At 41.7% G+C, this 22,219-nt stretch overlaps 1 protein-coding gene across 5 annotated transcripts in view; it reads left to right on the top strand.

The window, feature by feature from the left end:
* The first annotated feature begins 2,165 nt into the window (after positions 1-2,165).
* Positions 2,166-22,219, top strand: part of SCUBE1 (signal peptide, CUB domain and EGF like domain containing 1) — a 202,773-nt gene continuing 182,719 nt past the window's right edge. For 4 of the 5 annotated variants that reach the window (XM_090146961.1, XM_090146972.1, XM_090146969.1 and 1 more), the window contains exons 1-2: positions 2,174-2,346; positions 4,703-4,825. In XM_090146961.1, the coding sequence (XP_090003087.1) occupies positions 2,259-2,346; positions 4,703-4,825 (211 nt within the window). In that variant the 5' untranslated portion in view covers positions 2,174-2,258. Of the gene's footprint in view, positions 2,347-4,702; positions 4,826-22,219 lie in introns of all 5 variants that reach the window. The other variant, XM_031597213.2, reaches the window with a different exon arrangement.

Below are 22,219 nucleotides of genomic sequence, written 5' to 3'. Positions count from 1 at the left end.
CCATATCAGATGAGGAGCCAGAAGTTGTACTAACAAAAATATAACTGCTTTGAGGGCTTCTGTAGAGGACTCATTGAGCTACAATCCTAAAGATTGGGTAGGTGGTGAATTTCAGCAGCAGCTTATTTGGTCATTACTTCCAATATTATGTTATATAAACGAGCACAGAAGCACAACTTTAAGTGGAAAAGTTGAAATTCCACAAGGATCCTTTTTTTTCAGGTGTGGCCATTAGCAAGGAAAACTGCTGAAATGATCCTTGTGGAAATATTTAGCCTGGTGAAGTAGATCATGTTCCTTATTGTATGTGATCACCCTATCTTAAGGTTCTGGACATTGTTTTAGAAACACTGTGCCACGCTATTTCCACACGGATTTTTTTTTTATTTTTTTTTTTTAAGGAAAAAAAATAAAGCTGATGGGCAGCTGATTGAAGGATGCTTAGCTTTCAGTTGCATGCCCCTTTTGGAGTATGCAAGGAAATACTTGGATAGCATAATAGATCCAGATCCATCGTAGAATCATGGAATGGCCTGGCTTGAAAAGGATCACAATTATCATTGAGTTTCAACCCCCTGCTATATGCAGGGTCGCCAACCACCAGACCAGGCTGCCCAGAGCCACATCCAGCCTGGCCTTGAATGCCTCCAGGGATGGGGCATCCACAACCTCCTTGGGCAACCTGTTCCAGTGTGTCACCACCCTCTGTGTGAAAAACTTCCTCATAATATCTAACCTAAACCTCCCCTGTCTCAGTTTAAGACCATTTCCCCTTATCCTATCACTATGCACCCTTGTAAACAGCCATTCTCCCTCCTGTTTGTATGCTCCCTTCGAGTATTGGAAGGCCCTTTTCTGAATGCCAGATGGGCAATGCTAGTGATGTGCAGAATGCATTGAACTGGGGGGGAAGATGCAAGACAACTATGGTCATTCCTATAGGAGTAACTTAATATGACACTTTCAGTGCCTGCTAGAAAAAAAGTCACCAGGGCAGCTGGAGTGTTTTGTTGCTCTAGCAAATCTTTTTATTACAGGGTGACTCTGAAAAAGTTGAGATCATTCGTTCTTAGTTCAAGTGAATTCTTCCCTGGAAAATAAACTTTTCAGGCAGCCTGCCTCAATGAAGCAGCATGGTTTAACGAAATGAAATCACAAGGCAAATGAGGTTTTCCTAACAAAACAAAGAAGAAATCTAACAAGAAGTCTTAGCCTTATTTTTCAGCCAGGCAAAACTCATACTTACAATCCCTCTGAAAATAAGGGGCCCTTCCAAGGAAGGTCGGCACACGGTGTTAGGAGTTTAGAGTCCCTGTCTGGGCCGACCCAACTTCGGGATGCCCGCTCCAGCTACAGCGCGCCGTACGGCTCACTAGGTGGAGCTCTAAGGTACCAGGTAACCCCGCTGGGATCCGCATGGAAGGAGTGCTGTGTACCCAGGGCAGGCTGCAGCACGGGATTCACACTGCACCTCGCTGCGTTAACACGGCAATAAGGGACTGGAATTGAGGGGTGGCACCGCCCCACCCCTCGGGGATGTGCGAATGCCCGAAGCCAGCGGTGTGGACGCTCAGAAAGCAAACAGCTCTTGCTTTGTGACGGAAAAAGCAGTGCGTTTAGTGATGGAGAAGCACATTTCTTACATTTCCTTGTTTGTCCAGGCTTTAGGACGCTTTACGGGCCGGCGTGCTGCAGCGGGACATGCGGGCACCGGGAGGAAGCGGGCAGAACGGGGCCGGGGCTGTGCGGGGCGTTGTTACCTACGGGCCGCTAACCAGTGTGTCCCGGCGGCGGGTCCGCCAACTACTACAGCCCGTTAAAGCGATCGGTCCGGAAGACCGCAGGGCCACGTTCTCCCCCTCAGAGGGGAATTTGGGTCTAACGCGGAAGGGTTCCTCCTTCGAGGCGGCGGTGACAGTGACCCTCATTGCCCAAACGACCCCAACCCAGCGGGGACCACTCCCGCTTCCCCGGGGCTTTCGGCCCTCGGCCGGCCCCAAGAGCTCTCCACGGGCTCCCCACCTGTCGGGGCCGCCCCGCCGACCTCCCCCTCCCCACCGTGCCGAGGGCAGAGCCGGGGCCGAGGGCGGTGCGTCCCTCCCCGGTCCGCCCCGGGCTCCGGCCCCGCCCCCGCCGCGGGAGTCGCGGCGAATCAGCGGGGCGCTGTCAGGGCGTCAGCGCCGGCGGCTCCGCGCGGCCGGCCCCGAGCGCGTCCCTTATCGCAGACGGGCACCGGGGGCCGGGACCGCATCATTACCATGGGCACTGTTTGCTTTGCGCGGCGCTGCTGTTTGCTCTTGGCCCTCGCCTGGGTCGGCAGGTTGGCGGCGGGCAGCGGGAGCGCAGGTAAGAGAGTCCGCCGCGCACCGCGTTTCCCATCCGTGGCTCCGGGGCACCGCAGCGCTCCGGGCCGCCCGCCAGCCTCTCCCGCTTCGGGGTGACGGGGAGAGGCCGTTCCTCGCTGCCGGAGGCTTCCTCACGCCGGAACCGGGGGAGGGATCCGGAGGGCAAAGTTAGCGAAGCGCCCGTGGGGTGAATCCGCGCTGAGCGCCGGGCACTGCGCGGGGGAGCGCCGGCTGCGGGAGCTCCGCGGTGCTTCCCTGCGTTAACCCCGAGAGCCCGTATGTCTGAGCAGCCGCGCTCCTGACTATGCAGTAGCAGTAATGATAGCAGCGAGCCTTTGCTCTGGTGTTAAAAATCTGCCTAGGAATGCTGTAAGCCAGCGGTAATCTCTTAAAGATGTGCGTGCGGTCCCCAAAGTTGTGTGCTGGCAGAAACCTTCCAGGTAAAACGGGGTGGGGGAGGGAGCGGAGAAATCCCCCGATACTGAGCTGAAGCGCAGCAAAATGTACGGAGGCGGTGTGGAAGTTTGTGAAGTCCCAGAAATGCTGTGCGGGGGTCCCGTGGGGCCGTGCCCTTCCATTGGGCTCCGTGCCACTCCCGGCAGCCTCCCGCTGCTGCTGAGCGGTGTCCCCACGGCCCCGCACGCTTCGGATGTCCGACGGCATTGCGGGAAGTGCTGCTGTCACCCTGCCGCTCTGATGGACGGTGGGGCCGCTTGAATGACTTAAAAGCATGAAACAACGCTTTTCTTTTCTGTTTTGTTTTGGTTTGGTTTTTGGTTTTTTTCCTCCTCTGTCTCTTTTCAAATCCTTTTTGTGCTTGACTGGGACTGTGTCTGGGTCGGGCAGCAGCCTCGCACTCCCGGAGCGCACTCATGTAAGCCATAGCGAGTTCTGAACTGGCCCGAGAGGGCAAGAGCCGTGCAGCAGCCGCGCGTTTCACGAGAAAACGCAGCGCTGCGTGTGGCAGCGGAAACTCTTCTCTCCTTTCTAGAGCAGCCCTCGGGTGCGGGCTGTTATCCCCTGGCAGCCGGGACCCGTCCCGCACCTCTCGGCAGTGCCGCGGTATCTGCGCCCTGACCGAACCCTCCGCGCCCTCTGGCTCTGAAGCGCCTTACCGCCGGGAGCGGCTGAGCGAACGCTTCTCAAACGATTAGCGTTAGGATTTCAAACTGCTTGACTTAGGTGCATCTTTTGAGGGGATCTGTTCATCCAGTTGGCATGAAACCAGCTGCACGTGTCTCGTTCTGGATGCCCCCTCCCACCGCAGCGGCAGTCTCCCCGCTCCCCGACGGCTCAGGGCGGGCCGTGCCGTGCCGTGCTCAGTGTCTGTGCCCCCACCGGGCACGGGCTCCTCTGCCCGCCTCCCCACTCGGAGAGGAGCGAGGGGCGCGGGGCCGGCAGCACGGGGCGGGCCCCCACCGAGGCGGCCCCTCGTGAGGGGGACGAGGGGGACTGGGACCGCGGGGGGGGGGCAGGGCAGGTTAGCAGGGTTGTAAATGTTCCCATGTTAACAGCACACCCCGTCCGTCCGTGAATAGGTCGGAGCTCTTTTTTTTTTTTTTTTTCCCTCGTCTCCTATGCTCACTTCATTAACATTCCCACGACTACTAAATCTCGCCTCTCTCTCATCCTCCTCCCTCCCCCCTCCTCTTTAAATCCGGGGGAGAAAACGAATGCCCGCCGCTGAGATGTTTGTAAAGGCTTCCTCCCCTGAGAGCGAGAAAAGCGCTCCGGTCCCCTTTCAGAACCCGCCGCGTCAGAGGCGGCAGCGGCGGCCGGAGGTCGGCTGGCACTGTTCCCTTCCAGGCGATGCTCGATAGATGATGCTGGTACAGGTCGCTAACTTACCGAGGTTCGTAGGGTTTGCCATTTACTTGTATTTCGCCGCTTAATAAAAAGGATGAAGGCGGTTTTGCTGTTCGGTGTTTCATTCCTCTCATTCCTCCATCAGCATAGCTGAAATAAATTGGGATATATCTTTCTAAATTAACATATATTTGCTACAGTATGCAAATAATGCAAATAGGCTTGCTTTCTTCTCATTTAAACTCTCACTTGTTTCAACTAATCGTGATGCGGATCTCTCCTGCCAGACCTATCCAACAGGCACTAATTTCTAGTAAGTTTTATGATTTTTGTTTTAATACAGGAACGTGGGACCAAGACCCCTAATTTACTGGAGAGAAAAAGCCAGCACTTAGATTTAGAGAGTAACTCGTTGGCTGGTTTGATTATGTCAGTTTAGATGCTCTCAGTTTCAGGATGGTGCTAGGAAGGCAGACAGGAGAGCAGCTTCTGCAAGGAGTGTGTTCCTTTCTCAGGTCTCACATCTTCCTTGGGTTTATTCTGTATTCCAGATGTCGATGAGTGCACAGAAGGTACAGACGACTGTCATATAGATGCCATTTGCCAAAACACGCCGAAATCCTACAAATGCATCTGCAAGCCGGGCTATAAGGGCGAAGGGAAACAGTGCGAAGGTAAGGACAGCTAGGCTCCCTTCCCATCTCTACGCCCCTCCCCGCTCTTATTTGTTTGCTCTTTAAAAGCTTTTGTAAATAGCTGAATTCCTGGCACGATTAATGCAGATTTACAGCTGCTTAACCTCAAATCTTGGTGTTTATTGGCAAGCATCCCCCTGCTGCTTTTGCTAATTGTCCTCCATCACAAACGGTTGTGTCCTCCAGCCTATCTGGGTGGTGGGGGGAAATTATAATAATAAAAATGAACACCGTTCTCCTGTGATGCTCCTGCCTCAGCCCATGGTGGTGGTGCAGCTCTCCCCACCCCCCAGGTGCAGGGAGCTCACACCGTGTTCCCTTGGGCCCGTCACAGTGGGATTTTTCTGTACAGCTTCACCAATGGCCATGTTATGAACTTCATCTCATCCTCAGCAGAGAGATTATCCTCTGGTGGAAAGAATGGTTACGGTAGTTGCTGCAGAATTCCATGCAAATAAAAAATGCAAGATTATTATTTTTTTCCACTTGTAAATGCTCAGCAGCTATATAAATTCTTCCAAATTTCTCTGCTGTAGACTTTTCAATCTTTTTCAAAATGTACGTGGCCAGTCTATAAAAAAGATTAAAGATCTAGAAATGGCTTTGCTGTAGTCTATAAAAATTGGGGACCACATTATTATTCCCAATGGACTTCCAAAGTGTTTGTTCTAGAGCCCTCATAAAGCATTTGTTTGGTTGGTTGTCGTATTTTTCCTCTCTTGGGCTTAAGCTGACAGGTCCATTCCTACTGTCCGCCTCTTGGTGCTGCAGTGTCTCTGATGTGCTGTTCATTTGGAAGCCAGGTTTTCCTTCTTGCAAACAGAGAGAATAATCATTCAGCACCGCTGTCATCCCCATATTCATCTCTTCCAGGGACAGAACTCTGTGTAGCAAAAGTGTACTCTGGGCCACAGCTGAAGAGATCGCAGTGCACTCATGCTTCTCATTGCGTTGGTTTTCCACATCGAAAGTTTCCTTAAGCTTTAACTACTCATTTTTTAGCTGTTCAACTCTTTTTAATAGTAGACCTAGGTTGTACTCCTACGTGTTTACTGTATATATTTATTTTTGCCTGACTTGCTTTGGTGCATTTAAAAAAGAAAAAAGAATTCTGTAAGTAGTAACATTCATGTTTCCCTGCACAGTGATGTACAGAGTCATGCAGTTTCTGTGGCTGATGTCATACTGCTGTGTCTGATGGCATTTAGTGTTTGACAGACTTGAGAACTACAGTAAGCTGGGACAGATTGCAACGTGTTCTGTATGGACACTGAATTGTTCAGCCTTACTCTGGTAAATTAATGTAAGGTGTTTAAATCAGATATTGCTCTGTGTGTGATATGCAACTTTTCTTACAGTAATGATTCTAAAGATTTTGCGTCATCTCTCTGTCTGAAGTTAGTGATTAATGTCAGACTTTTGGATAAGCAGAAAGCTTGTCAGCTTCCTTTCAGGAGCTTGTTGTAGGTTACTTATGTAGTCCCTTTTAATTTGATCCCTGAGCGGTTTGAAAATTCGTTACTGAAGTAAAGTACCTTCAGTGGCAGACAAATATTTGTATAATTGATGTCCTTCTTGAAACCTTAGAGATGAAGGAAGAGTCACACAAGCCAGTGGCAGACCTAAGCTCTTCCTCAGGTCTGCTGTTCATGTAGCGTGGGTTTATTTTCCATCTTAAGGTCAAGTACTCCAAACTGACAGAAATAAACAGTCTGGCAGCGTATGGATTGAGATTTAATGTTCCATTACAAGACTACACGAGTAATCGGCCTTTACAAATTATCTTTTAAGATAGAAGTGACTGTGCTTGTAATACATCAAACAGTTTTCATCGTGCCAGTAGCAAAGCTGGGTCATTACATGATTCCGGGTCTTCATAACAAAGCTTTTCTAAGTGAGATTTTTAGTTAGTCACCTATGAGAAAAGGATGTATTCTGTAAAGATTATGTGCCATTTTAACCAAGTTCTTGCTGACATTTATAGAAAACTACTGTACTGCTTTATATCAGGAGAGCACTGGTTATAGCATAACTAACTCTCCTGTAGTGCAGTCCCTTACAGCCAGGTTACACTAAACAAACAGAATAACAGTTTGTGTGCTACACTGAGCATTAAGAAATGACCCTGTATGATCACATTCAATTTAAAATGGGGGGAGGGAGAGAAGGGCTTTCTAAATTTTATTAGCATCTACTGAGATATTAGAATTAATGCAGAAAGGTGTGCATGTTAACTTACTTTAAAGATCAGTCTTAAATTGTACTTCATTCAAAATCAATTTTTGGAGAACAGGATAGAATATGGGAGCTAAGATGACTTGGATGATTGTTAAGCTTTGTAAAAGCAGTGTAGCACGTACTTAACAAATATGTCTGGAACGTGAATATGTATTTTGTGTACTCTTGTGCATTTATTTATACTTTTTTATTCACAGAAGATGAATGGTTTAAAAATTGCTTCCTTAAGGCTAATGTGTGCCTCTGTTGTGATTGGAAATATAAAGCATAGCCCTTCGTGCAGTATTTTGTGTGCATTTTGCTGCTCTGACCCAAAAGGTAGGAAGAAATACATGAGGTAGTAATTGATAGTAACATTCTTTCAAGTACACATGGAGAGCTGTAGCAACAATTATACTTGAAATGAAACTTTTTCTTGACAGCATGTTAAATTATTTTAACAGAGAATTCGTTTCTGGGCTTTGCATTTCTCCCAGAATATCTTTTAGACTGGATTTTTCCAGATTTTCTGATAATTAGGGATGACTTTTTAGTTTCCAGGTCTACCCTATGGTTTTTTTTCCTTTTTTTTCTTTTTCTGGAGGGGGGTGTTGTGATAGGTAGTCTGATCTGCCTGATCCATCTGACAAGATTCTTTCTGCAGAGTACAGTTGTTTGTCTTGATAAAAGAGTTGTTAATTCCTCTTGTGTCCTGTTTCTTGCTTCCCTTTGTAGATTTCAGGTTACGTTTGTGATTTATTTTATTTTATTTTTTTAATGCCCTATCTGCTGTGCTTTTGTCAAGCTGTGTGGTCAGCATTGCCATAATAATATTTCCCCATATCATATAATATATCAATATCCTTTGACCACACATTCTCTAGCTGGCATTTCCAGGGGACAGAATAGTGTGTCCAACCCAAGTAATCTTTAAAAAAACCAATTTACTTCCAGCTGCTTGTTTTTATTCAGCATACAGAATCTATGTCATATAAACTGAAACTAATTTAGTGTCTGTGGCACTGACAGATCTACTATTACCTTTGGGCATCTTCTTTGTTAAGGCTTTAGTCAATATCTCAAATACAATGGTCTTCTCTAATTTAATTTTTAGTCTCCACTCAAGTGAGTATGTTGTTAGCTGCAAAATTATGTCGAAACAATGGAAAAATCCAGAAGATTCAAAAGGATTTCAAACCCTGGAGTATCCTAGGCCTCGAGAGGGCCTCTTCTGTCCTGATGCCATTGTTACGTGTTTGCTGTTGTAGGTTGCTCTATTGTTGAACAATTTATGAAAGGACTTAGCTCTCAAACCTGGTTAATTTTTTGCTCCCACTACTCAGATGCGGCTCTACCAAATCCTCATGCCATTAGTGGTTTAAAAACTGTATGATTTCTGGTTGATTTTTATCTGGATATTTTATATCCAGTTAATGCCTTGTGCTGATTCTCTATTTTAATTATTTTTTTTCCCTTCAGCATACTGGTGATGATTTCAGTGGGTTACTCTAGTTGTAGTTTCTTTCTCTTTTGGATGACACCTTATAGGTGGGACCCTCTTTATAGAGAAAATGATTGGGTGGGTGTGATTTTTTTTTTTTTTTTTCCCCCTGAAGATGTTTACTGGGACCTTTTGCTTCTGGGTTGCAAAACTCTGGTCCGACCTTTCCCTTATTGAGTAATATTTTCACCTTGTTATGCTTTTTCTTCTATCTTCCATAGTATCAGTGTAATTATTCTTCAGTTATTGTACTCGATTTTACACGGCTGTCGTCTTCTTGAACTCTGCACACAAGAGTTCACTCACTGAATGGAATCTTTCAACTATCTTTCTCCATCATGAAGTTTCATGGTGTTGCTGATGGGCTTCTCACTGAGGGCAATATGTCTACCATGACAAAACATCTTGTGAGAGTCTGCCTCAAGAGGCTGATTTTTAGCTCTCTGCTTGTGTTGGAAACTTTTGCTATCAGCATCATACTGTGTGATTGGTAGTTGGGTATGCCTGTACAGCTGTAGTCATGTACGTTTGTTGTATGTTGATATATTTGTAGTCCCTTTCTTAGTGTAAGTAGTCACACTAATCTGCAAAGGGAGCTGTTATTCTTTATATGATAGGAGCTCACTGGATTTAAGGACACACATCTATTTGGTAATATGTATTCATTGTCCGTTCTGAACACGTGTGTTCATCTGAGGGCTGAAGAAGTCTTCTGGGGAAATGTGCAGCTAAGCAATCAGCAATGCTGATACATTGCTCACTGAAACTGCTGCCATAGTTCCTAGTGTTTGTCTGTGTACAGTGGAAGTACTCAACGAGTGTCTGGAAAAATAGTTGTGTTTATATATCTAGGTCTTACCATTTCCATTAATATTCTGTGACACTTGGTGTTGGGTTTGACACAATCTGTTGTTGCAGACAGAAGAGCAGGGAATACTGTAAAGGTGATCTCAAAATTAATCACTAAAAGCCATCTTTGGAACTAGTAATTCTTTGTAGAAACCACAGCGTAGTGAATTTTTTATTTGAGTAAATGTTTGAGACTGTCACACTCAACTATTTTCATGCTGAAAGTGCAGCCAGAATTTAATCTACTCGTGGTGTTCACAGTGATACGCTAAAGTTTAATATGAGTAGTTAATTCCATTTATAAAGAATCAGAAACAATATAGATAAACTCTCCTTATCATCTTCAATAATGCTGTGGGTGAGAGACCAAATTTCTTCTTATACCTCATTTGTTAGATCTATTTCTAAGGAACTAGACAAATCTTAGCAAACAAATCTTAGCAATGGGAAAAACATATGTAAAATGTATTTCCTCATCACTCTTATTTGAATACTAATGGTTGTTTCTCCAGAGTTGACTTAGTATTGTTCTTACAATCTTGATCCTTTTTGCTCATTTTATCTATCTTAAAAAGCTGGTCTCACCCATTGGATTTTAACTGTACTTTAGTCTGCTGAATATCTGTTGTATTTTTCTCTTGCTCTTCAAAGATGAATCCAAATACTGTCACAAAGCTCATCTGAATCAGCCTGGCAGTAGCACAGAGCTCTTCAGAATTCTTTTACAGCTTTCAGTGCAGTCTCTTGCTCTGAAGCTTCCTTCTATCTGGAGGGATAAGAAAGCACAGGGCCTCTGGATGCCCTTCTTCGAAACGGAGCAATGATCCCATTTTTTTTTTTTTTTTTAAGTGCCACGTGTCCCATCAATTCACTCTCAGCAATTCTTTCTTACGTGGATCTTCTTTAGCAGTGAGCCCATGGGAAGTAAATAACTTTGTTTCTTGTCTTTCAGTTTCTAAAACTAATGCAACTCAAGGCCTGCACTATAGTGGGCTCAGGCTTGCGTTATCTCTGCATCACTCAGTGGAATAACAGTGATGCAACTCAATGAGGCAGCGTCGGTGATTTCTTCCTGATTGATTGATGCTAATTACAACAGAAGGTGAATTTATTCCCTCAAGAAATGGTCGTCTTCTATGACTGTGAAAATATCGACACATTACAGATTGAATATTAGCCCTACATTCATAGTCTTACTGCGTGTAAGTAGGTGCTCTGTGAAGCTGGTTTGGTCAGATGCACAAGTAATAGCCATTAGTAATATCCCACTACACACATTGGAAAAACAAAGGTTTTTCTGAGCACATACATCCCCACCCTTTGCTTGTTCTGAAAAGCTACAGGAATATGGTATGTGTGTTACTCCTAAATATTGCTTCATGCTTGATTTATACCATTATGCAAATTCGGTCATTTTTTGTATAACCATTTTGTGACCTGATCTCTGTTTAGTACTTGAGTCTTTCACACTAATCTCATTACCTTTGAACAGGTTGCGCAGTATTCTTTAGGTCCATAGGTAACATTAGGTATCAAATCTGCTGTGCTTTCTAGTTTTTCAGCTATGATACCTTAATGTTAACATTAACATTAATTCACATCACTCTCCTGTAATGGATATGTTGTCTTGATGCAATCTCGTTCTAGAAGCCTGTGATGTCTTTTTTATCCCGTTGACTTGCAGCAGCCTATGTGAGCTCAAAGCCACTTCCAGTTTTGTGGTGATGTTTATTTCAGCATCAAATCATCCTTATTTTACTCGCACAGGGAGTAACTTTGCTCTATGTGAGCTTTTGTGCTGAGTTCATTGAAAGCAGCTTCTAAAATGAAGAACTACATGTTGTCAAAGAGTAGGGAAGGTAGAATGTAAACCAGCTTCTTTGATTTGAGCTAGTAACTAAATATTTTTTCTCTCAGTAATTGTACTCATTTGACTGGATAACTTGATGCTTTAGACTGATAAAAGCATCTCCCAGTATCCATTTCTGAGGTCTTCTGTATCTGTGCTCCTTTTCTTTTTTTGGTCTTGTACCATTTAATACTTAATTCCCAGCTTGCCAGTTTCCTGAATTACTATAGGGAATGGAGTTTCTTAGGGGACGAGGTAGCAAGCAAGAAAATACTCCTGAGAACACTGTGTAATAAAACAGAGTTTTATTACAGCCTAAGTGAATTAACAGCTTATGGTAACTCTTCCTTTCTCCTTCAGTCTTTCTCTTTTCCTTGAATAGGGCTCTTGTTTTGGCCAGGGTTGAGCCTTGGATTATTTTTTTTTCTTTCAGATTGATTTGTTTTTCTGATTTAGTATAGCAGTTTACTCAATAAAGCCCTTAGCTGTGATGGCACGACCCGTTTAACTTCTCACCATGCCATCCGTCTCCATGTGTCACACGCACTCTTGTTTTCTCCCTTTACTCCCTGGCCTGTCCTACCTCTCAGAACTCTTTTCTGGCAGCCCATAATGCTGCTTTAGTGAACAGCTCCCCCGGTGGTCCAGTTTGGAAATCTTCCATTTTTAGTTACGAAAAGAACATTTGCTGCTACTTTTTTTTTTTTTTTCTTCTAGAAATGCTTCTTGGATACAAATATCACTATATTTTGCATAAACAAATACCATGCAGCTAGAAATATGGCCTAATTCTTCAGAAGAATTGCATGTAATTCTTGATTTTGAAAAAGATATGTGTTTTTTTTTTTCCAGAGACACTTTTCTAGATAGTTGATAAGCTCTCTGTCTGCTGGATGGTCTGAGTACTCTGGGAACTTAAAGATATTTATAAAATTTCATCACTCTCAGCAGTTGCTGAGCTGTAGAACCCAGGGTGGCCTCTGATGGTGATATAAACTTGCTATTTAGCAGGAACTTCTCCTTTCCAACAAATATGCAGTGTCAGTTTTTTGCCAGAAATAATAATGAGTGAATTGAATGTATGTAACATCAATATAGAAGAGTCAGTATGTCTTTTGTCCTCATTCTTTATGTATCTGTCACACACTGCCTTGTTTTCCTTGATTTCTCTGGTTCTCTTTATTTTTTCTTCTTTTCATACCTGCACCTTTACTTGTGATGTACTCCTCTTACCTTGCAGTTTTATTCCATACCAAGATCTATGGCCTGGAGGGCTGGCTTTGTTGGACCCCTATGGTCTTTCTCCTGAGTCATCTTCAAGTCAAAACAGCTACCAACAGCTCTCAGTTTTCCCTTTTTCTTCATTTTCTACATGGGCTTTTTTGTCCCATGCTGCCAGCTCTGAGTATATCTATCCCAGCTGCTCCCATTGCCCACAAAGGCTCTTTTCTCAGGTAGATGACTGGAAAGGCATAATTGTTTGGCTTTTTGCTATCATTTCACAAAATCATGGATGTATAAACTTCTGTTTGATTTGAGTGTATGTCTACCTCAGTATCAAAATGCACTTCAGACTCTTATGAGTCTGAACTTACACTGATGCAAGAGGTGGTCAGGGAGTCTTTGATCAAACAGTGGGAGTGGGGAAATTGATTTTCTGCTATTTCTCTAATCTTTGCTCAGATATACTCCACTAATGTGGATTTTGTTTCCTCTGCATTTGAGTTAGGTAGCATCTACTCTGATACCACTAGGGCACTGTAGAGGCAAAAGGAATTGCAGGTGGTGGATACAGTCTCTGTACCTGTGGAAGGTGATGGTGAGTACAGCCTGTGTATGCTTGACGCTAGCTTAACCCTATTCTGGACCAGAATGGGAGCCATAACAACAGGGAAATTCTCACCTAGCCTCAGGTAGCCCTGGAATGGAGGAAAATAAGGCAGGAAAGTTGTGTGTACATTTGGTTGGGAAAAGGAATAATACTATGCCTTCCCAACATACTGGATTAGGGATTTCCTGTTCACTTGATTGTGCTTTTTTGAACAGTCAATTGATGTGAGGCTGTACTGTGAAAAATATGACTGAAGCAATAAAAAATGAAAAAAATAAGTAAATGAAGGAAGAAAAGGGATTACAGCATGGCATCATAAGCAGTTCTACACTGACGATGAACTATGGTATATAGGCTGAAACAAAAGGCTAGAGAGTTCATCACCAACCTCCATCTAGATGTAGATCTGTTGACCACAACTCTCTAAATACAACCATCCAGTCAATTCCTTATCCTCTTAATAGTCCACCCTTCAAATCCATCTCTATCTACCTTAGAAATAAGGACGTGGTATAGGACCATGTCAAAGGCCTTGCACAAATCCAGATAGATGAGATCAGTTGCCTGCTGCTGTCACTCCATCACAGAAGGTCACTGTATTGGTCAGGCACAGTCTGCCCTCGGTGAAGCTCAGATCACATCCTTAACTTGCATGTGCCTTTAATGTAGCTTTCGGGAGGATCTGTTCTATGATCTTCCTGAGGCACAGACATGAAGCTAGCTGTAAGATAAGAAACAGAAGAAGTTTGTCAGCCCTCCCATGAAATTTTAAGGCTTTCCTACACATTTAAGATACTCATCAGATTCATTTACATTTACGTTGCAGTTTGATGAGCCATTTTGTTGAGATGCTTTGAATGTTCAGAGTACTTTAGTATGTTTTTAATCTTAAGTAGATGTTACCCTTTAAAGTAATTCTCTTTAAGTGCTTTGTTAAATTGATGATACCATCTTATTTTGCTTAGTGCAGTGCCTATCTTCTGCAGCTGTAAAGTATCAAGGATTTTCTTCAGTGTAAAAAGAAAAGGAAAAAACAAGTCCTTAGATCCTTTAATAAGCTAATGTAAGACCTTTTTTTTGCAGGTGCTTTGGACCATTGTTCCCATGCATTAGTTTGCATGAAGCACTCTGGTCTTATGTTTAATAAGGCACCAAGCTCACAAAGCATCAACATTTTACTTGAAAAAATATGGGAGTGATGCATAATAATGATCTGGTGTTTGTTACTGTTCTTCTGGAGAGGATTCTGATGTTCAAGGGGGCTCCAAAGGTTACACTTCCTATTTTATTACGTTGGCCCACGACATCAGCAGATGGATGTTGGTGGAATGGCAGTAGAGGTTGAACCTTCCCACCAATACTCCATTACATTTTGCTGCTGTGTGACACACAGCAGCGGAGGGGCAGCCTGGCAGAACGGTGTCTGATATAGTAGTATGTATGAAGCAAAGATGTGTCACTGGGTACCTCCATGTATTCATGTGGAAAAAACGTCACCCATTGGCATTCACTGAGGCTTGCAAACAAACAGTGAGGTGATGGGTGACGTGTTTCAGGAGTGGTGACAGTGGATCACCTCTGGTAGTGCAGGTTTTTAGGAGTGTGGCATGCAGATCTTGTTCATTGCTGGTGACAAGGCATAGCTAAACGTGGTGGCTATGTTGAAAAATAGTGTTTTGTAGCTGAGAATTTGCTCTACCAAATAGTGTTATTGTGCTCTTTGTATCTGATGCGGTATCCATGGAAATAAATAGGAGACATTATTTTCAGAGCAACCTATGGTGAACATAGGGGACCAGAGAATGGGAACCACTACAGAAGTAGTTGTTTTCCTGTGCCTATAATTGCTGACAATACGTAACTGCTGTGCATTTAAGTTCGTGCTGCTGTCAGAAGAAAATTTCACTAGATTTCTTTTGTTCTAATTTTGTTATTTGGAACCTGGGGCTTCCAAATACTTGCTGTTGAAGCAAGTAGTCTTGCCTGTCACAGAGAAGACATGCCTGCATGGGGAGTATGGGTAATACACATTTAAGTTTTTTTGGCAGCATGTGTGCTGGAGGAAATTGATATCAGACTTGATATCCCTAGAGATGTTCATGAATTTTGCTGAGTAGAATTACACTTTTATTCTTTTTGCATTTTTCCTGTTTGCTAAACTTAAAACAACCATGATTTGGAGATACTCCTTTAATTTTTACTGTGAAGTACCAAATTCTGAGTTTATTCAGAAGTTCATGTTTTTCTTAAATATTCCAACCTGTCTACAGATTAAAACTATCAAAGTGCTTATTTCCACCTCTTCCTTCTCACAATTACTTCCTCTTAAACCATTCTAGTTGCTTTTGTAGTGGTACGCTTCACCTGATCCTCAATAATGGTCTTGGTACACCATGCACCAGATAGGCACGTGTTTGGAGCTGATTGCTTCTGCTTCCTACTGCTAATGGATTTTACCAAGTGTAATCAGACACACTGGACAAAGGCAGTACTGCCTGGTCTGTGCTTTAGACTGATCTAAAGCCATAAAGCTGCTTCACTATGGGGGCTAAATGTGAGCTATTTGCCTACGGGAGGGCAGAGCCTGTTGTACCAGGCTTTGTTTAAGTGGAACCCTGTGGCTTTTGCTTGGCTTGAATTCCTTGTGAAGCAAATTCACCTCTGTTCAGACTGGAACATGCGGACATACTCAAAGTGCAAGGAATAACCAAGAGAATGAGGGCTGCTGGAGCTTCTCTGACCTGTAACTATTTTGATCTGTAAGAGCTAGCCAGAGAATGTGGCAGGAGCAGACAGGCATCCTCAGCCTGTTTTCCTGAAATAAAAACCTGAAGACTAAAGTGGTTTGTTTGGGAATCATCTTTTTCATTAGGTATAACTGTTTCATTATGTGAAGATGGAAGCAGCTTATTCTGTATGCAAATAGTTTAAGATCTAAGGAGACTATGGCTTCAGAATGGAAGAAGTTTTCTATTGCAGCTCTCTTGAGGGCTTAAACAATGAAAACAACTCCCTCGGATTTTTGTTTATAATATGATTAACCATCCCAGCTGACAAGGAAAAACTGCTTTTTTGTGGCATGGATAAAATCCAAACTGTTGTCAATTAAGTTTTATGTTAGTAGTTATTTCTAAACCTAAATGAAAATTATTTGTGTTCTTTGTGCCTCTAGCACTTCACGTCATTTCACTGTTTCTTTTAAATCTTCTAAACATTCTTTTTCTTCAAGGGTATGTGTGAACTGCATAAAAAATAAAATCATTTGATTGTATCACATGTGGTCTCATGAAGAAAAACCCAACAGAGTTTTGTTCCCTGAACAGGGAATACACACAAATCTGTTTTGAATGTCAGCAGCAATTGCATCCATTTTCTGCAATAGCTTATTCACATAACTTGAGCTAATGTAAAAGTTTCTTAAGCACATCTCTGAGTGCTTTTGCCAGGCTTTGTGCAACAAAGTGAGTGTGTATGCACATAAGAATATCCATGTGTGCTTGTACTCAGTCAGAAATCCTTTATTGTTAACTGGAGCTATGAAACACAATGCTGAAAGGATTCTGGAAAGGTCAGGAAAAAGCAGTGGTAAGGCAGAGGTAACGCTTTGTAATGTTATGTCACTTTCTGTCAGAAATATATTTAAGTATCCTGAGGAACTCCAACTTGTGCAGTTGTGTGTCAGCCTGTATCCAAGTAGAGCAGAGTTAATAGAACATGTTCTCTCACAGCTTGAAAGTAGAAGGTTTTTAGTCATTACCATTAATATTGATGCGATGATTGGACACTGGTGGTAGCTTTAGGAGGTTTCAGGACAAGTGTTTTGTGATCGATAAGGAAGGTAACAGGCAGTTGCTGTAGCCTGCTTGGCAGTGGGAAGACTGCATCAATCTTTGTCCTGACTAAGATTACCTGATACATCGCCTCAGCTAGGATGAGCCTGGACGTAAGGGTGGAGGTCTGTCTGAAGGGGATGCTTTCTGAAAGGACCAGCATGTTGCCAGTGAAGTTGTCACTGCAGAAAATCCTAGTGTTTGTGATTGAAGCCACCTAAACGATCCTGTCTACACACAGTGCATTCTGTATGTCCCGTGCTTGACGAAAAAGGCCGTCTGGTGCCTGAGCCGTGCTCTCTCTTTTATTAAACAAGATCTTTGTGTTTGTGGGGAGTCCTGGAGACTCCGGGTGGTGTCTGAAAGGTTTGCCACTTCGATTTGAGAGTTACAGGTGTCCTGCTGGGTGAGAGAAACGTGTGTGGGTGCTTGTCGTGCGCTCAGGAGCACAGGCCTCCAGTTCCCTCAGCTGATGTTGTTCAAACTTACTGGAATAAATCAATCTTAGTGATGAGACCAAGCATGAAGAACTTCAGTTTTTGAAGAACTTTTGAAAGGTGAAAGGTCTGGTGGGAGAGCTTTAAAAGGCTGTTTGTGTAAGTAATACAAACCACAGTTTTTGTTTTTGTTTTACCAGAGGGAAATCCACACAGTATACATCCTCAAAATCTTTATGCTGATTATGAATATAACTATTAAAAGGGGGAATATGCTGCTGGGAAGCATAATATATATTTTTATTACTGACCTATACAAAATCAAGGGAGAAAAGCCGTAGTAGGAGCAAACTTTATACTGTATGTATCAAGTCAAAGGATTAGTGGTTTATATTTTTCTTAATAATACACAAACGTGTAAATAAATTACCTTCCACTGAAAATCTAGTTTACCAATAGATTCTTTAGCAAACTTTATAATCAACAAGGAAGTATAAAACCTAATGAAAATACTCGTCTTCTGGTCTGAATTAGTCACCAACGTGGTCTTTTCTATTATAGTAGTTCAAGCTGGTGGGAGTGCTTTAAATGCTTCAAACCATTTAACCTTAATTGCTCAGTTTTAATAGACATTTGCTAACTAAAGGAACCAAATTACAGCTTGAATTAGGCTTTACTAATCTTAATTAAAAGCTCTCTTTTATAATCAGAAACAGCTTAAGCTTAAAACAGTAAGCCGTGCTGAAATGACTTATGTTTAAAAGCTGAAGCCCTTTTGATAATGATTGCTTAGACTGAGTACCATTATTGTCCTTATATTGCACTTAATTAAAAATATCTCCTCCATGTGGTTTTGTTCCTTCTGTTAGCTGTAAAATTATTTGGTTGGTGGGGAGTTTACTTTTTCTGTGGTTCTTTAAAAACATGTTGCTGCCCTTTGTTGAAAAAGCTTTCTGGGGTCACAAATCACAAAATGAACGTGTGAATTAGTATAAATATTAACTTCCTGCCTTCCTCCATCCTCAAGTGAATGCTTGTCAGTCACTCAAATTAAATGGTGTGCTAAGAATTTAATTGCAATGTCTAATAATATATTCTATAATTCATTTGGTTTAACATTTAAATTGTATTTAGGCAGTTAATTATGAGCTTTACATTGCACTTATTCATGAGGGTTAACTTCCAGTAAAAACTAAAGCCTGTCCACTGAGCATGTGGCATCCTAGTAGAATTTCTTTTCATTTCAAGGGTATTTGCAAGAAGCAAACGATGGATTTCGTCTGTCTCAGTGTGGATCTCAGTAGCACGTACCAGTATGCTTAAGATGATAGCCTTGCTTTCCCTACATTGTTGATGAAGAGTTTCCTGAATGCAGTTTGCCTTGTATTAATGGAGCCATAAATAGATCAGATAAATCACGCTTTGAAAATGATGGTCTTCTTCTAACAGGTATGGACATCTGCAGCGTGAGTGTGTTAGGTTGGATGGTATACGTGCAGAAGTCTGACATATGTGACATTTAACTGCCACTGAAATTAATGGAAAATATTCTGTACTTAATTGTGCTTTGACTTTGACCAGGACAAGGAATTTTTAAGCTGTAGTGTTATCGTTCAACCTTATGAAATGGCCTTCCAGTTTCTGGTCTACTTTTTAAAAAAATTTAATTTAAAATACACTGCCACCTGTCTAGCACAGTTATACCCTCCACTGACCTTTATCCAAAAAAAAACAAACCAACAAACAATATCCCTACAACCAAAAGCTCTCACTGTTTATTTCAGCATCCATCTCAGAAAGCACTGCTAGACAATGTGATGATACTGTTTTAAAAATTGCATAGTTTTTAGTTCCAGTAATTGTGAGCAGTCTGCTTGCATGAACTAAATACAAATTACAGATTCAAATTTACACTAAGCCTGCTAGACCTTTATGTGCCTGCAAGGAACTTGTAAGCAAAGTCACTTGTGCTAGTTATGGAGATGGACAGGCCTTCCAGAATTCCATTTTTATTTGCTTAGTTGTCAGATCTTCGGAACACCTTTTAAACATGTTTCAGGATTACTCTTACTGTCTTGCTGTATGTTCTGTGCTGATGGAGTATGCAAGGATTGTTAAATTACATCCATTAGAAGAAGGTAAAATCAGAGCTCTTTAAAGTAGGTTCAAATAACTCCTGTTCCTTTCCATGCTGCACAGCTATGTGTATTTATCTTTCAATATCTTTAGCGTCTAAGATGGCTGGACAGAGTTAGACAAAGGATTTGTCTAGGTTGATGTGCAGTCTCTGACAGTGGCCAACAGTTGATGCTTAGGGTAGGCTATTAAAAACTGAACATGGAAGAATGATTGCAACCATTATCTGCACCTAGTGATTTAAAGACTGTTCAAGCCCAACATTTCATTCAGTTTCTTTTTTTAATTCATTTTCCACTTGTAATCTGAAAATGAATTAAGTTTGCTTTAACAAGTATTCTTCAAAACTGATTTGTGGATGGATGTTTAGCCATGTACTGTATACTGGAAAATAATTGTATATACAGCAGTCTCTTGTGAGCTTTCTGCCTACTGTTACTTATGATGAGCATCGCAGAATCTGTCTCTCCATTGTGTTGGCCAAACCTTACAAAACCAGGTATTACTGTTTGTCTTGGCAGCTCACCACATCTTCAGAATGACTGGCCTTCCCACTTTTCTGAAAATGAGACTTCATTAGGAAAAATCTTACGTCAGTTTTGAAAGACAAATAGATTCTTTGAAAAGCTTGATCTAGATGCTGAATCTAACTTTAGGGGATTTTGTTATTTAAACCAGGAGCCATGAATAAACACCTAAAAACCCTTTATTTCAATCTGAGCCTTTTACTGATGGGTAAAGTCCTCTATTAATCATGGGTGAGTTAGCTAAGTAGTGTACTATTTTCAGTGGATAACCAAGAATGTTATTATGTGTTCTTTCCTGGACTCTTTGTTTCTACGTATTAGAAATGCTGTGAACGTATATCAGATACAGCCTTAAAACAGACATTATCTTGAAATACAGGAAGGAGTAAAGAGAAATACGGGGAGCTCATCAAGAGCATTTCAAAAGTGACTTCTCTAATCTAGTTTTATATTGGATGTATTGTCCAATTAAACAACAAAATGTCTGTTTACCGAGTTGTTAATCCAGTCTTTAGTCAACAGAGTGCTACATTTTCTTCTTACCTGTGCATACTGAAAGAGCCTTGTTGTAAATGGCATTTCATAATAGTCTAAGTGAGAGTGTTGGGAATAGCTCTACCTGACTTAACCAACATTTGTACTAACTTACTTTCTTTTATCCCTCTACTGTTGGGGACGAGAGCGGTGCAGTTAGGTTCCTTGGCTTTCTATTACACACTGTTTCTGTACTGCACAGAAATTTTAGGCCTTCTTTGGTTCTTTTGCCTAACATCGTCCCCAAAGTAACAAGCAAATATATAAATTTATAAAAGCTAAATTTCCAGGCTATGAAGAAAAGCCATCTTCAATTTTTGATGAACGTCCATGTTACTATTTCTTCTTCTTCAGTTTCTTTTTTTTTCTTTTTTCTTTTCTCTGATGAGTAGCCTTAAAAGAGCTGGGAGTCCTGGGTGCTTTCTAGTACAGAGCATTTGAATAACTGAACAAAAAAAATTTATTTCTTGGCAGAACTAGTTACTGCATCTTTTTGCTCTTCCTTTCTCTCTTTCTTTCTTTGTTTTTTCTTTTTTTCTCTCTTTATTTCTTTTTCTTTCTGTCTGCCTTTCTTTTTTTCTTTTTTTGTGTCTTTCTTTCATGTCCAAATATCATATGCATGCACAGTTTTTAATTGAAAATATTTGATTCGCAGTCAGCAATGGTGTTTTTCAGTGTTGAATTTTAAGTTTCTTCCTTACTACTTTTCCTGGACTTTCTTCACTATGAAATATGTGTTTGTACAGCCTGCCCTGGCCTCATCTAACCCTCACCTCTGCGTGCCAGGGAAAGAGAAGTGTGTAGCTTCATCAGCTCCTTTTCAGAGAGCCCCTGCTCTTGCTTACTTCTCTATAAGCCAATGATTCTAGGCAATGTTTTGATGAGCCTTTAAAGGATAATAATGGGAAGAGCTGATGGGTTCCATGCTGGTGGTCAGTATCTATCAATCTGTGTCTAGATGATTGTTGCTCATTAATAGGTTAAAATAAATAAATAAATAAACACAAAGGCTGTTTTCAGATTTTTCTCTATTAATTTTAATCTCTGGTTATAAATAGAGCTCTGGCTCACAGAATCTTATTTCTGAACAGATTTTAAGAAGGAGAGTCTACATCTGATGAACTCCTTCTGTGAATAAAATTTTAGGACTGTCAGCATGTATCAGTAGAATGGGATGCTGGGTTTCAGGAATAAAAAGCTTGAATCCAAAAATTACATTAATGTAACATTATTTTGAAAGTAAAACAGTGACAACTCTTCTGAAAGAAGTGGAGGGCATTTGATCTGTACACCCAAGAGTGTTGGTTTGAGCAGTTTGTAAGTCAATATCAGGTCTTCAGAAAAAAAAAGTAGGTCTTTTGATTTGTTTCTGTTCTGTGTAGTCTTCGAAGATCCTTTTGAAGCAAAATTATGTATTTGAAGCAAATACATAATTTTATAAAGTAGTCAGTTCTGATTGTAGTGTTGAATAATAATTAATTAATTAATAATGAATAATTGTAGTCTTGAATAATTTTACTTGATTTTTTTTTACTAAAGATGCTGAGTACACTCAGTCCTTCAAAGGACTCATGAAAACAAACAAACAAATCAATACTTACCATTCTTATGAAAACATACATTATATGCAGACAGTGCATCTGTATCTGGGCTAGAAAACTG

The sequence above is a fragment of the Phasianus colchicus genome, chromosome 1 (assembly GCF_987193195.1).
Source record: "Phasianus colchicus chromosome 1, bPhaCol1.hap1.1, whole genome shotgun sequence".
Lineage (NCBI taxonomy): Eukaryota > Metazoa > Chordata > Aves > Galliformes > Phasianidae > Phasianus > Phasianus colchicus.
The sequence above is the reverse complement of the archived record's forward strand: the minus strand, read 5'-3'. Positions and strand labels throughout refer to the sequence as shown.